Source organism: Lissotriton vulgaris, chromosome 3_1, assembly GCF_964263255.1.
Source record: "Lissotriton vulgaris chromosome 3_1, aLisVul1.2, whole genome shotgun sequence".
Taxonomy (NCBI): Eukaryota; Metazoa; Chordata; class Amphibia; order Caudata; family Salamandridae; genus Lissotriton; species Lissotriton vulgaris.
Window position 1 is genome coordinate 558,841,418 of NC_141689.1, and position 14,932 is coordinate 558,856,349.

General features: G+C 45.8%; 1 protein-coding gene across 2 annotated transcripts in view; it reads right to left on the minus strand.

Annotated features, from left to right (window-relative positions):
* Window positions 1-494: 494 nt before the first annotated feature.
* ACOT12 (acyl-CoA thioesterase 12) overlaps window positions 495-14,932 on the minus strand; it is a 546,146-nt gene continuing 531,708 nt past the window's right edge. The window contains exon 15 of one of the 2 annotated variants that reach the window (XM_086960839.1): window positions 495-1,060. In XM_086960839.1, coding sequence (XP_086816965.1) covers window positions 923-1,060 — 138 coding nt within the window. In that variant the 3' untranslated portion in view covers window positions 495-922. The remainder of the gene's footprint in view (window positions 1,061-14,932) is intronic. The other variant, XM_086960840.1, reaches the window with a different exon arrangement.

The window sequence follows — 14,932 nt, forward strand, 5'->3', positions numbered from 1 at the left end:
AAGAAGTCAGGACTCCGTAATAATCATATTGTATTTCCATTATTGGACAAGGCCCCTCCTATGGATTCTAATGCATGGCTCCTATGCTGTTGGTTTCAAATGTCTCTGTGGACCTGAGGTCCGCTTGACCACTATCTTACTGTTGCTCCTCAAGGGAAAGATCCTCAGAAGATTAATCTCAAACCAGAAAAATATTTGTATCAACTACACCTGGACACTTCATCGAGTTCTTTTTCTCTTCCACTCTATAAGCTAAAAGAATCAACAACCTTTCACACTATCGCCACCACCATACAAGCTATTCCTCATTCCCCCTCACATTAGCACCGAATCAGAAGTCTTTAACAAAGCGAACTGGTTCTTTCAAATGTAGACACAGAACTTTCTAAAACTCATCAGCATATGCAGGAGGGAAATCCTTTTATAGGAGAGTTATTACGTTTCCTGATAAGTGAAACCTTTATATGAATTAAACGAGTTCAAACCCAAAACTTGATTGAAAATATATTTATTATTACTATATACTTTAACAAAATCTGTCCTTAAAAATAATTATATTTATTCTCTTTATGCTAAAACATATGGCAGTATGCTGTTAGTGTCCTGCACACAACAAACAGGATAATCTCGTGGTTTGTTTCCTATGAAGGAGAAAAGGAGGGGTTTGTTCTGGATGGAAAAGACTTAATCTGCATAGGTCATGAACTCTGGAGTGGAAGATGAGGAGGTGACACGCGGTTGTCTCTGGTCCCTGTGGAACAGTAGATTTGGCCACACAGGTAGATCTAGTCACTCAATGCATAATTTGCCATAAATCACGGCACAAAGCAGCTCTAGTGCTAACGTTGAGAGTAAGACCCATGCCATCCATCGTGGGTATAGGTGCTTTCACATTGCTGAGCCACGCCTACAGCTTCATGATCTAGGTGACTATACTATCAAACGTCTCCAAAAAATGGACGCATGAAGAAGCGGTTTCCTCGATCGACTTTGACCATCCTCCCAGATTGCCAGCTACATACGGAAGCACATCAGAGGTCAGCTGATTAAAGTAAGACACCTGTTGAAAAGAAGACAATGGTTGCAGACAGTTAGAGAGTGTTTATCATCAGAACAACAATCAAAGTTCATACCAGCATAAAAGCAGTACATGGAGAAGGCAGTCAAATATAGTTTTACTACAAAAGGCTTGTGTTAACTGTTAACAAAAGCTGTGAGCTTGCGGCTCATTTTAACTGAATGATGCACTGGACCACTCAACAGCAATCTTCCAATATGCTGATCTTCATAGCTATATAAGATTTAAAATATTCGATTTCCTTGTATGTTAAGCACAAGACAAATACACACACATAAAAAGTCAACTGTGAAGTTAATACCTAAAGTGACATGGAAGGCAAGTCATACTTCTGAGGTCATTCTTTTCAGTGTACATGTACCAAAAACATGTCCTCCGAGCTAAAGTTCACACAAGTAAAAACACAAACCTTTTATTAAGTAGAAATAGAACAAATGTGTAGAACAAAAATATTATTATTTCAGAAATGTCCAGATTCCAATATGTATGCAGTAAATATGCTCATAAGGATCTATACTTTGTGTAGATCCCTTCTTTCTCATAGGGATTTATTTTTAATTCCACAAAGTGCTAATTTACACAAATTCCAGACTTTTGTTTATTTCTATATTTCAATCAATCAATCATTTGTAAAGCGCACTACATACCCGCGAGTGTCTCAAGGTGCTGGGGGGAGGGGCGCACTCCTGATCGAACAGCCAGGTCTTGAGTATCCTCCTGAAGGTCAGCAGGTCTTGGGTCTGTCGTAGGCTCAGTGGGAGGGTGTTCCATGTCTTGGTGGCGAGGTGGGAGAAGGATCTCCCACTGGTGGTTGTTCTTCAGATGCGTAGGACGTGGCGAGTCAGAGGTCGGCGGAGCGTAGCTGGCAGTTGGAGATGTAGAAGGAGAGCCGTCTGTTGATGTAGGCTGGGCCGGTCTTGTGGAGTGCCTTGTGTGCATGGGTGAGGAGCTTGAAGGATATCCTCTTGTTGACGGGGAGCCAGTGCAGGTTTCTCAGGTGGGGGGTGATGTGGCCGTGGCGTGGTACGTCGAGGATCAGTCGTGCTGAGGCGTTTTGGATGCGTTGTAGTCATTTGATGAGCTTGGTCTGGGCTCCGGCGTAAAGGGCATTTCCGTAGGCAGTAGCATTACTTACACCCAAACCACCGGAAGTACCATGTTTGAACATTATTCCACCTAACTTAACTGATCGGACAACCACCACTCTAACCACTGCCACCAAGGCTAGAGTTATTAATGCCCCCTCCATAGCCCAAAACACAACAAGCTCCAAGCGAGTAGCCAATTCGGGCCCTGTTGGCCCAGTGGGTAGATTATATCCCCCGGTTCAGGCATCCCCCTCAGATCTCTCATTACATCTTCCTCCAGAGTCATGCCCTTACACTGTCATCTTGGCAAATATCCCTAAATTAGAAGATGGAAAAACTGAATATTGGTCCGCCCTGAAAAATAAGGTGCTCCATTTCTTAAGTAATAAAACTGTTCTGGGTGAGCATCTGTTTGACAATTTTAAAATGGTGAGAGGGTTTCCTGGGTACGGAAAACCAAGAAAACGCTGACTGGTGACTGTGTCGTGGTTAATTTTGGCTCCCCCAAACTAGTGAATCATATACTAAGGCAAACTGGTTCAGTTCTAATCAATCACGATCATGTCAATGTTCTTCCATTGGGGTATTTTTACCCCCCTAATACTAGCACCTCCTCAAATGTTGAATGTCCTCTCTCAAGCGTACCCACTGGCCACATTTCCCTAAGCAACAGGTATGAGCTATTATCTTCCCTTGACCAAAACGATTGACTGATTGGTTCGCAGTCACCAGCCAAGGTATCTTCCCCTATTGCCACCCATGGGACCAGTCCATCAGTTCCCCTAGCGGTACAACCTTCAAGTTTTTGGATAGAGGGGGGATCCATAGCTAACTCTGCCATTAGCGTGTTGTCCTGGAATGTGGCGGGCCTTCCATCTAAATTGTATAATCCTGAGTGGTGCTTATTTATTGAACAGTATGATGTATGCATGTTCCAAGAGACCTGGGCCAGATCCAAGCCTGTGAGTTTGGTCTTCGCCATATTTGATAAATCAGCTACCCACCTGGGCAAGGGGAGACCGTCAGGTGGTTTGTCCACCTTGGTTGGTACGCACCTAGGGTGCGAGGCTAAAGAATTAGTTACCGAGTCCACGGACATTTTGTGTGTGGTCCTTACTTTGCCTAATGAACTACCTGTTGCCCTGATTAATGTGTATTCCCGACCTGTTGCAAGAGGTACGACCTCTTTAACCATAGACGCTTTGTCTGCCTTTCTAGAAACAATTCCCCATAACACAAGGATGATCATTGGTGCCGATCTTAATACTCAATTTGAACCCCTCAAGGATTTGGCACCCAAAACTATATATGATGAAGACCATCATCGGTCAATCCCAGAAACTAGTCTCCCGCCTGGTATTGCCTAGACACCACTAGCTCTGTAAGCAAATGCCCTTTGTTTAAAATTTTCACTCCGGGCTTGCAACGGCCGCATCCCTGCAAGCACTGCCTCCAACATTACATTCAATAGACTAGGATCTACATCAATTATTGATTATATTCTTGTTGATACTCGTAGTTGGGATAGAGTTCTTGGATTTATTATCAGTCCCCGCAGTGACAGCGATCATAATGCCCTGCACATAAATATCTGCTTATCAACGGGCAAAAAGCATGACTTAATGGTTGGGAATGTAGTCCCCGCCCTAGCCAAGTAAACAGAGGGAGAAGGGTACGCTGGGGGGACTTTACACTCTGCCAAGAAAAGCTGGCCAGCCTCTATCAGACAGCACTCCCTTTTTTTGCTAAAGCACACTCATTAGCGACTGAAACTTGCTCTTTGGATTCTAAGCTAACTATTGGTGAAAACCACAAAGAATTTATAGATACTTTGGTTCCCTTTTTTGTTAACCATAGTAAATCAAGGGATAAGCCCAAACCTACCCACCAATGGTTCAATAGTAATTGCAGAGCTGCTAAGCTAAACTTACTGAATGCAATTAAGAGTAACAAAAGGACAGATTTGTTGGAAGCACGGGCCGCTTATACTAGGGAATTGAAACAGGCCAAAACATGCTGGGAAAACCAGATGTGGGAAGACATTAGGGCAGCCCTGTTAGTACGGGATCTTAGAGCCTTTTGGAATCTGGTCAACGAGGGCTCTAGTAACCATAAATCTGCCATTGAGCCAAATATCAGTGAGGATGTTTGGGTTGCTCACTTCCAACCTCTTTATGCTCCCCCAGTTAATGGCCCCCATAACACAAGAGAGGGAGGGCAAGAAGAACCAAGAGGGGTCACTGGGCCACAGATCCAACTTAGTGAAGTTGAGTTTGCACTGGAGAAAATAGCACCTAATAAAGCACCAGGGCTGGACAGAATACCTGGAGATCTTTTTCACAGTGAAGTCTCAGTTTGGGGTCCTTATCTTACCTTGTTTTTTAATGCTTGATTGGAGGGCATCCCCATGCCCTCAACATGGGCGGGGGCTGAAATTATACCCATTTTTAAAAAGGGGTCCCCACTCCTCCCATCGAATTATCGGCCCATAAGCCTTTTGGATGTAACCCAAAAAATCTTTGCTCGTGTTCTCCTTGAGCGCTTACACGGATGGATGGAGGATCACAGCATTCTAACTCCACTCCAAGCCGGGTTTAGAGCACGGACATCCACGGTCGACCAGATTTTCAGATTACAAATGATTCACTGGAAGATCCTTTTGGAGATGGGGGTCCCGGTTTACCTCTGCCATTTGTTTGCTCGCCTGCACGAGGGCAATTATGCCCAAATCAGGTACGGCAAACATGGCAATTTAACATCCCCAATCCCAGTCATGCGAGGAGTTCGCCAGGGATGCGTCCTAGCCCCAACACTCTTCCCCCTATTTGTTTATGGGCTCATTGACCATCTTAATAAAGGTCTTAACATTGATGCCCCCAATTTGGCAGGGCGTAGTGTGCCAGCCCTGATGTTTGCAGACGACACACTGTTGCTGGCTAAGTCCCCTATGGGTATCCAGAGGACGCTTTGTTGTCTTCTGCAAACATCGGGCCTGGAGATAAATCTTCAGAAGACCAAATATATGGTCTTTAATGGCGGTAAAAGCACACGCAGCAATCCGACCCTGGGGGGCCAACCACTCGAAAGAGTGGTAGTGTTTGATTACCTTGGCATCACCCTGACGGAGAGTATGGACTGGGGAGCGCAGATCAATAAGTGTAACTTGAAGCTTACCCAGGTGTCACGAGGCATCCATAAATTCTTCAAGGGTAACACACAAGCAGGTCTTTGCACCCATGGAGGCCTTTAGGGCACAGGCAAGAAGTGCTGCGTTATATGGTGCAGAAATTTGGGGCCATTGTGGACTCGTATCCCTTGAACGCACTGAGAATGCGTTCATCAGGCAGCTTCTTAGCCTTCCCAAAAGCACTCCATTGATGCCGCTGAGAATGGACCTAGGAATTAGACCAATTGCCGAGGATGCCGCCCTTAGACCATTGACCTTTTGGAGACGCTTGTGGAGTACTCACGATGCTAGCCCCGTATAGTGAGGAGTTAACAGAGATATTGGGGCTGAAGGGGGTGGGCAAGATACCCTGGTTGAGGCACCTTAAGGCGTTATGTATGGAATTGGGACGCGTTGATCTGTGGGATGAGCCTCAAACCGTGTCTCAATCACTAAGTAAGAACACACTGGTAACTGCCTACAGGGAATACCGGCTGTCCAAGATGATGCGTAGTTCTTCATTGGGACGGCTGACAAGCGAATTCCTTATAATTAAAAATACCTATCAGGCAGAGCCCATCCTGGATAGCATCCAACCAGTGTTGGCACGAAAATTGTTTCTCCAGTTCAGGCATGGGTGCCTCCCTCTACGATCGTATGTTAAAAAATGGGGGGGACAGGTTATGACTGAATGTCCTGCATGTGGTTTAGTGGACGAAACTGAGGTGCATGTTCTTTTCCAATGTGATTCCTATAGGTCGCCAAGAAGACGCGGGATTGTACAAATTTGCAAGAACTTGGGTACAAGACACTTTAGCGAGGCCTATAGAATATTGAAAACTGAGCTCCACCTCCCAATAGTCTACTCTGTTTCCCGTTTTTTATTCTCAATGTGGTGTATGAGGAGGAAGTTTCTGAAGCCTTCTATGTAGTGGCCGAATCTAGTACATGGTCTGCTCAGGCTTGCTAATATTTTTTATGACCCATGGTATTTAACTTTTAACTGTGTTTTTTTTTAAAGAAAAGAGTGAGTATTTCCTCTTATTTTAAAAAACTATTTTATTACCCATAGTGGCTTTTAGTACTGTTCTTAATTTTTTTCCCTTTGTATAAGTACTGACCATATACACTTGCACTTTATTCTAACTGCTTGTTTTGTGGTGACTGGATGTAAATTGTACTAATGTTGTTGATTCCTGCGGTAATGTTATATGTTTTATTCATTCTTGTGACGCTTTTATGGTCAATGTACCGAAATAAAGCTTTTCAAACGAACAAACGCATTTCCGTAGTAGAGTCTGCTGCTGACAAGGGCCTGGGTGACTGTCTTTCTTGTATCTGTCGGGATCCATCTGTAGATCTTGAAGAGCATGCGGAGGCTGTTGAAGCAGGAGGGAGAGACGGCATTGACCTGCTTGGTCATTGAAAGCGTTGAGGCGAGGTTGATTCCTAGGTTGCCTGTGTGGTCGGTGGGTGTTGGGGCTGCCCTCAGTGCCGTCGGCCACAAGGAGTCGTCCCAGGCTGAAGGGTTGGAGCCGAGGATGAGGACATCCGTCTTCTCCGATGGCTGTTCTTCATCCAGTAGGCGACGGCTTTCATTCCTTTGTGGAGGTTAGCTTTGGCGGTGATGGGGTCCTTGGTGGGGGAGAGGATCAGCTGAGTGTCGTCGGCGTAGATTATGCTGAGGTTGTGCTGTCGGGCTACGTGGGGTACGCCGCAGATGATCTCGGAGGCTTTGCTACGGAAATGGTGGAGGCGGATGCTCTGGGTTCTGCCGGAGAGGAAGGAAGTGGTCCAATCCAGAGCCTTGCCTCGGATCCCTGCAGCGTGGAGGCGTGCGCATAGTGTGCGTTGGCAGACGGTGTCAAAGGCGGCAGAGAAGTCTGGGAGGATGAGTGCTGCAGTCTCGCCGTTGTCCAGCAGGGTTCTGATGTCATCGGTGGCAGCGATGAGGGTAGTCTCGGTGCTGTGGTTGCTGCGGAACCCTGACTGGGAAGGGTCCAGGATTCTGTTTTCTTTGAGGTATCTGGTTAGCTGTCTGTTGACGGTTTTCTCAATGACCTTGGCCGGGAAGGGGAGCAGAGAGATGGGCCGGAAGTTCTTGAGGTCTCTTGGGTCTGCCTTAGGTTTTTTGAGTAGGGCGTTGATCTCGGCGTGTTTCCAGATCTCTGGGAAGGTCATGGTCTTGAGGGAGAGATTGATGACGTTGCGCAGGTGGGGTACGATGGAGCTGCTTGCTCTGTTGAAGACGTGGTGCGGGAATGGGCCTACAGAGAGCCGAAGTGGATTTAGTATATTTAATTTTTATAAAACACCGCACATCGCTCCCTTCGGTTACCTCAGAGCACTGAAGGAGTTGAAAAAACAGCTTTATTTAAGGAACTGGGAAGAAATATACAATAAAATGAGGGGGCAACCAAGTCCAATATTCTTCAATTACGACCATTGTTTGGGACAGAGAGCTCAATGTGAACCAAAGTCAAAGTAACTCATTTCTCAAAGGTTTTTTTTCTAGTTTTAGCTTTCAAGTTCCCCTCAGCTGGGATCAGCACGTCTATAATTCCACAAGCAAAAACGAAACACTTGACGATAATTGTATGTGGTAAAAATGTTTTTAATAAAATACTTTGAAATAAAAAAATAAAAAAACTGCATTGGCAAACTTGTTTTTCTTACTCCACTGAGAAAGTATTTGTCCCATGTGGAAACCCCTTTCTCTACACCCTCACCACTTTTGAGAGTCATTACCACCCTCACCCTGAATATGCACTTGGACCCAGATTTACAAAGAAGTCACAGAACGCTGAGCAGCAAGTAAATATCTACTAAGATGTGGCAGTATGCACCTGATTTTTAAATGACGTTGCACTTCATTTAAAAATGACAAAATCACCTGCTGTGCCCAAAATTTGCTGATAGCTCAATAACATCTGTGAATGTGCCATTACTTCACTCTGGTTATTTGGGGGAACCATCAGGAGGCAGGGGGAGGGGTCAGAGCACCAAACGAGTCAAATGCCAGCGGCAGGGCGAGAAGCAGCATTTTTCCTTGCACTCCATGCCCGGTTTTTAAATCACTTTGCTTTTAATTTAAAAAAATGCAAATCACGGTCAAAACTCGTCGTCTTCTTGAGGGCTCATGAACGCACGTTCTCTAAGTAAACATGCACAGATTATCACAGATTTAATTATAGAGAACAAATTGGATTTCCTGCTTAGCACTGAAACTTGGTTGAAACCTTGGTGTAACCCTGATATAGCCATGGCAGTACCCCTGGTGACACAATCCTGTCTGAGGATAGCATAGAAGGTCAGGGTGGTGGGGTAGCCATCGTATTCCACAACAGCTTTCAATGTAGCTCTTTCGACATGGGCACTTTTAAAGGAGCAGAAAGCCAAGGCTTCTGCTTCCAGGTTAGTACCCCTTAATCCTTCGCCAGCTATCTACTGTAGCGCCCTCCAGGCCCAGCGCAAGTTTTCTGTCCACTGATGTGGGAGGCACTTACCCCAGCGGTAGTACGCTATGCCAATTTTACTGTTAGGAGACTTAAACCTCCATTTCGATGATCTAGATAACTCTGAGGCCAAATCCCTCTGAGATATTTTAAAAATATTGGGTATCCCTCAACTGATACATGCTCTGACCCATTGACTGCTACACCTTTGGTGGGATTTGCACTGATCATCCTAGACTATTACCTGGGACATCCATTAACCAATCCTGAACAGATAAGTGCTCAGTCTCATTCAACATAACTATCATGCCTCAAAACTTCCCTCCCTGAAAAATGAAATCTTCACCCTCGCCGTAAATGGGGAGAAATTAAATTGAATCCAATGCTGATGTACCACCTGTCCTCCAGTGCCCCAACCCTCAAAGGGAATTTGGAGTCAAATATCAATTGCTTCAACTCCTGGTTCACTGACACTGTGTTAGATCTTTCAACTCCTATCTACCCTATAAATAGCAGGCCAAAACACTCCCAGCACTGGTTTTCCCCAGCACTACAAGAACAAAATGACCACTGCAAACACTGAACTCAAATGGTGCTTGTACTACAGCATGAACGGCCTGGCCCGTTTCAGAGAGGCTCAGAAAACATACCGTAAGCTGATCAAAACAAAAACGAAATCCAACTTTACCACAAATATTGTAGAAGCCAATCACGACCCCAAAGTGATGTTAAATATATCAAAAATGTTTCTGCAGCCTAAAACTCTTTCAAGAGAGACCCCGCCTTCACAGGCCCTCTGTGACCGGATCTCAACCTTCTTTGAGGAAAGAATCCTAGCCATACAATAGGGATTTACTACCACCCCCATGATTAACCCCTTAAGTGGCTCTGTTTCCAGTCGTCCCTATAATGGGACCAATACTAATCTGAGCGTATTTGTGACATCTCCTTGCCATCGTCACTGCAAACGATCCTTTCCTGTAAATCTGGCTCACCCCAGAATCCATGTCCACCAGCCATCCTTCATGAGGCCATTGACATGGTAAATCCACTCATCAACCAGATCCTCAATACCTCCTCAGTTACAGCCGAAGTTCCCTCAGCCTGGAAACTGGCAGTTTCCAGGCCCCTACAGAAAAACAACTGTGGCGGATCCCACCACCTTGTCTAATCTCAAGTCTATCTCCCTGCTGCCCACACTAGCCAAAATACTGGAGAAACTTGTGAATCAGCAACTTATCACCTTTCTCAAAAGCTCCAATTCACTCCACATACACCAATCTGGTTTTAGGCCTAAACATTCTACGGAGTCAACGCATACTCGAGATTTCAGAAACTTTTAAAATGACCCTTGACTCTGGGAATGATGCGTTATGGTTATCGCTGGACCTCTCCATAGCATTCGATACCATGTCACACGACATTCTTCTCTAGCGAATCCAAGATATAGGGGTCTCCCACAAAGCCCTATCCTGGTTTAAATCCTTCCGAACCAATAGGATACAAACCTTTGTCCTAGGAGAATTCTCAGCCAAAGAAAAATTGATCGCCAGGGGTGTAGCACAGGGATCCTCCCTCAGCCCTGCTTCATATCTATATTGACCCCTTATATCTCTGATCGGCACCTATGGAATCGCAACCACCTCTTATGTGGATGACACCCAGGTGATCCTCATGCTAGAAAAGGGGTCTACTGGTCCTGAATTGAATTTCCATATGTGTCTTTCCAATGTATTTTCATGGATGCAAATCAACCATCTCAAGTGTAATTCAGAGAAATGGAAATTCTTCTCTTTGGGATATCTAATCTTTTCTCTCCTATGCATTGGTTGCCAAACTTAGTTCCCTCTCAACGCAACACGGTTAAGGTAGCAAAGAATTTGGGTGTCCAATCTGACACCAAACTCTCTTTTTAACCTCAATTGACAGCTGTAGTCAGTACATATTTCAATATGATTAAATCTCGCAAAATGTTTTTTCATTTTCAACAGCTTATATACTGGCTACTCAGAACAACAAATTTACAAACTTCAGATGGTCTTACACACTGCAGTGGCGGTGCGTCCATTAGGGGCGCTGGGGTGTTGCCCCACAAGCCGCCGACGCCTGCAGCTCCCTCGGGTCTCTGAACTTAAGTAAACTCTCCGTTTACTTAAATTCAGAGTAGCGAGGGAGAACTGAACTGCGAATCAGTCAACAACATAATGTCACTGTCAGACCGCCCACCCCCGAGTCTGAAGGGGGTCGGCGGTCCAGCGTCATCATGTTGAGTGACGGGCACTGTGAGACAAGCCACTGAAGCCAGGGACAACAACACAAGTGCTCATGAATAGGGACGGAGGGCGATTTTTTCGCCAGGCCCACTCATGCGCACTTGTGTTTTCCCTGCCTTGAGCATGCCCATTAGGAGCCCTCGGTCTCCTAATGGGCTTGCGGCGGGCAAAGAGTAACGGTGCCCTTAACCAATCCTGGCGCTGCTGGCAGCACCAGGATTGGCTGAGAGTCAAGAGTTTTCCAGCTCCAGCACTAGGCGCCAACGGGACGCCAACGCAGAACCCAAGGTGGCGCGTGAACAGGTTTGAGCACATCTTGGAAGGAGCAACCATGGAGAGTGTTGGTATGTCGTCATACCTGCTCCTTTAAACCCTCAACCCTTTCCACTTGTGCTGGCATCGGTGCTGGGCACTCCGCTGCCTCCCCCCACCCCCTCCGATAATTGCTCCAGCAGTGATACCGGTACTTGTGATGATCGATGTATCCCCAGCTGGCCATTCTGCCTAAGACTCGGATTGAAACACTCCATTACGATTGGCTACACAAGGGCAAACCCACTGTCCCGGGGCCCATAAATCCCGGCATGCAATGCAATTACTCACCACCTGCATTATTATGGCCACGCTGCAATTTCTGCTCACCTGCCCGGCAGAAGCGGTGCGGTCCGGACCCGGTCAAGACCAGGTAAGTTTTTTATTTTATTTATCCCCCCCCCCCCGTCCCCCGCTGTGAGCGAGCCGTGACTGCACATACCAACCCGTAATAAGGCCCTGTCCTTAATTATATCATTAGGCAGGCACAACAGTGATCAAGTACAGTGACAAGTACAGGTACAGCGGGAACGCATGAAGAAAGCTTCCAGAGACTGAGTGTGTTTGAAATTGCTTATTATATTGACAAGGAAGTTAAAGAAGGCTATGTGTCTGCAGCCACAGTCTTCCTGTCTAGTGCGCTGCCCTCGGCTGCCTTCGGTTTGTGCAGCTTCCGCCCGTTTTGCTGTCTCACTTCTGCCCGTTTTTCTGCCTCTCCTCTGCTCGCCCAGATACCCCTAGGGGACGGGGTGATAGTGCTGCACACTATAGAAATGTTGCTTGATTGATTAATTTTCTCTGCACGTTTGATAGAAGCCATGATTTTTTGTGTTCGGTTCTCTTTGTAGCACTTAATTGCTGATTCATGTTCTCACGTGTTAACCACCGTAGGTTTTAATCAGATTGGTTTTATGTTTTTTGGTATTTGCGATGAAATGGATGTTACTTGCAGTTGTGAAATCCATTTTTCGATACTGGGAAGACTGATAATGCTGTAGGTTTGGACAGACTGTAGAATGTCCTGGTTGGACAGATCTGTCTGTGATCTGAACACACCTCCCTTGTTCGTACTGTAGACCACCCAATATAGTATCGAGGTTTAACAGATCTTTCATCAGTCATATTAATGTAGTGACTGCATGTGATTTGTTTGGCACTGCAATCGCTGACGACACGACTAGCCGCTTTTATTGCCATCTATAGCAAGCCTACTTAGTCAAGTGATAGGGACTGCGAGTTTAACAGCCGTGTTTTCGCTTTTTTAAAAATTTTAGATAGTGGTACTATGTTGAAGTATCAATTGGAATGTGTGCCAGTGCCAGCGTGCCTCCCTCCGTTCTTCTTCCGTGTCCAATATATGCTGCTGGGCCGAGCGTGGTACGTCAGGGGAAGTTAACTATGTTGGAATTTCAAGTGAGGTAACTGTGCATTTGTGTGACTGAGGGGCAGCTGGGTGGTTGTATGCTAGTGGCGGTGGCAGACTGGGTGTGTGGTGAGAAGCCTATGTCCAACATGCAGCATATGCGAACAGAAGCTGTGTTATGCTGAGGTACGTATGCGAGCGAGAGACTACTGTTTGGCAAATTGTCTGTCTCGCAGTCCTTCCTGATGGTGGTGTGAGGGCCACAAGAGGTTGGGTGAAGAGAGTCCGTGTGTAGGCAGCAACCATGCCTAGTCAGGAGGGCTGAATGCTTGGACAAGAAAGAGCTCGGAGGTGTGAGCGCGCACGTTTCTGTGGGTATGCTAGATACCTCCGGGTCTAGATTACTTGTACAAGAAAGTGATGGCTGGAGACGTGTGTGAGTGCACATGTGGCAGGCAAAAGAATGTTGGATGGTTATTGTGCATCTGCTGGGTTGAGTGTGCGCACACGTGTACATATTATGGCGAGCGAGTATTTGGATGGAAAGGTTTAAGGCTAGGAAGTGCTAGTTGCTGGACAGAGTGTTGAATGGGATGCGCGTGCAAGGACAAGACTTTGACAATGCCAAGTGAGCAGTGATTGTGTGTGTGGATAAGAGTGTCATGCACAGCATGGTAAAGGGACTCCTGGGTGACAAAGCTGCACTGGAACAGAGTTTATATTCACACTTCATACAGAAGTGTGAGTTTTTAGGGTCGAACCTTTGAGTGAAGGGTGCTTGGAAGTAAACTCGAGAAGAAATATGAAGCTCTTAAGATTGACAGTGTTTTACTGCAATCTGAACATTAATGTTTGACTTATTCAACCTAATGTTGTAGTTAGCACACAAGGAAAGTGAAAAGTTGAGCTCGTGCTCAAGGTTTGACCAATGGGCAGATGTTGTATTTGCACTCTTCAGTATCAGCAGAGGCCTCTTTTTCAAACATGTGGAAGTCTACTCTCCCTTCCTCTCTGTTGCTTCTCTCTCGTCTCCTCACCCTCCCCCTTCTCCTTCCCCCCTTCTCCTTCCCCTCTCACATCATCGTCTGCCCCTTGCTTTATTAACCTTCCTCAACCTTGTTTGAAAATGCACCATTTGCCCGCACTTTTTTCAAAACTTTCCCTGGGGGAGAACTCCTCCCCCCGAACCCTCCTTATGGCAGTCGTCCTCGCTCACAACATTCACTCATCATAGAGCACTCATCCTGATCTTTTACACCCCACCACTTTCAAATGTCACCAGCCGCCAGTGACAGCAGCCAGAGTGGTGCTACAGCTCCATAAACTGAGCCATATTAAACAAACTCCATTGGCTACCAATACATAAAAGAATTTTATTTAAGATCCTGTTGCTAGCCTTCAGAACTTTCAAAAATACGGGCCCCAAGTACCTCATTGCCAGATTCCACCACCACAAGACCCTGAGAACATTGAGATCCTTTTGCTGAAGCCCCCGCCATTCAGATTGAATATTCGAGTTGGAAAATCGTTCCTGGTGCTAGGAGCCAAAGTTTGGAGCAAACTGCCACTGCACTTCCGGGAATTTTGGCTCAAATCCCTCTCTACTATTCTTTGTAGATAGGGATTTGCATCAAAACCCATGCACCAACCATGAAACGCCCCCTTGACCCAAAGTAACGCAGGACAGCGTTTTCTGCTGCATTACATTACTTTGGGTCCCAATTCAACACAAATTGTAGTTTGCGTTGGATTAACAACACCGGCAGTGCTTAGTTTGTACAACAAAAAAAAAAGAAGACGACGCTGGGTCCATGGTAGTGCTCAGGAGGCCACTGCAACTTGCACTCTCAACTGGGCCTGCCATTGCTGCCAAATGGCAATATGAATAAGCGTTACACTGTGGAGAATTCCAGGCCACCTAAAGTTGTAAGAATGTCCTACATAAGCTAGAATTATTTTTTAAATGTATAATTTTAAACTAATGCAATCTGCTCAACATTGAACAGACACCACTACCATGTGGTGGACGGTCAAATAATAGCCAGTGCAAAAAAATTAGGTTCCAGTGCCGAGCACCACAGACACCAGGAAAAATTAAGCAGGCCAGACTAAGCACTGTTTATTCCATAGATTTTCTCTGGTGCAAATGCTGACTTTTGGCCAAAAGGAAATCTAGTGTACGACTTGAGATTCTTAA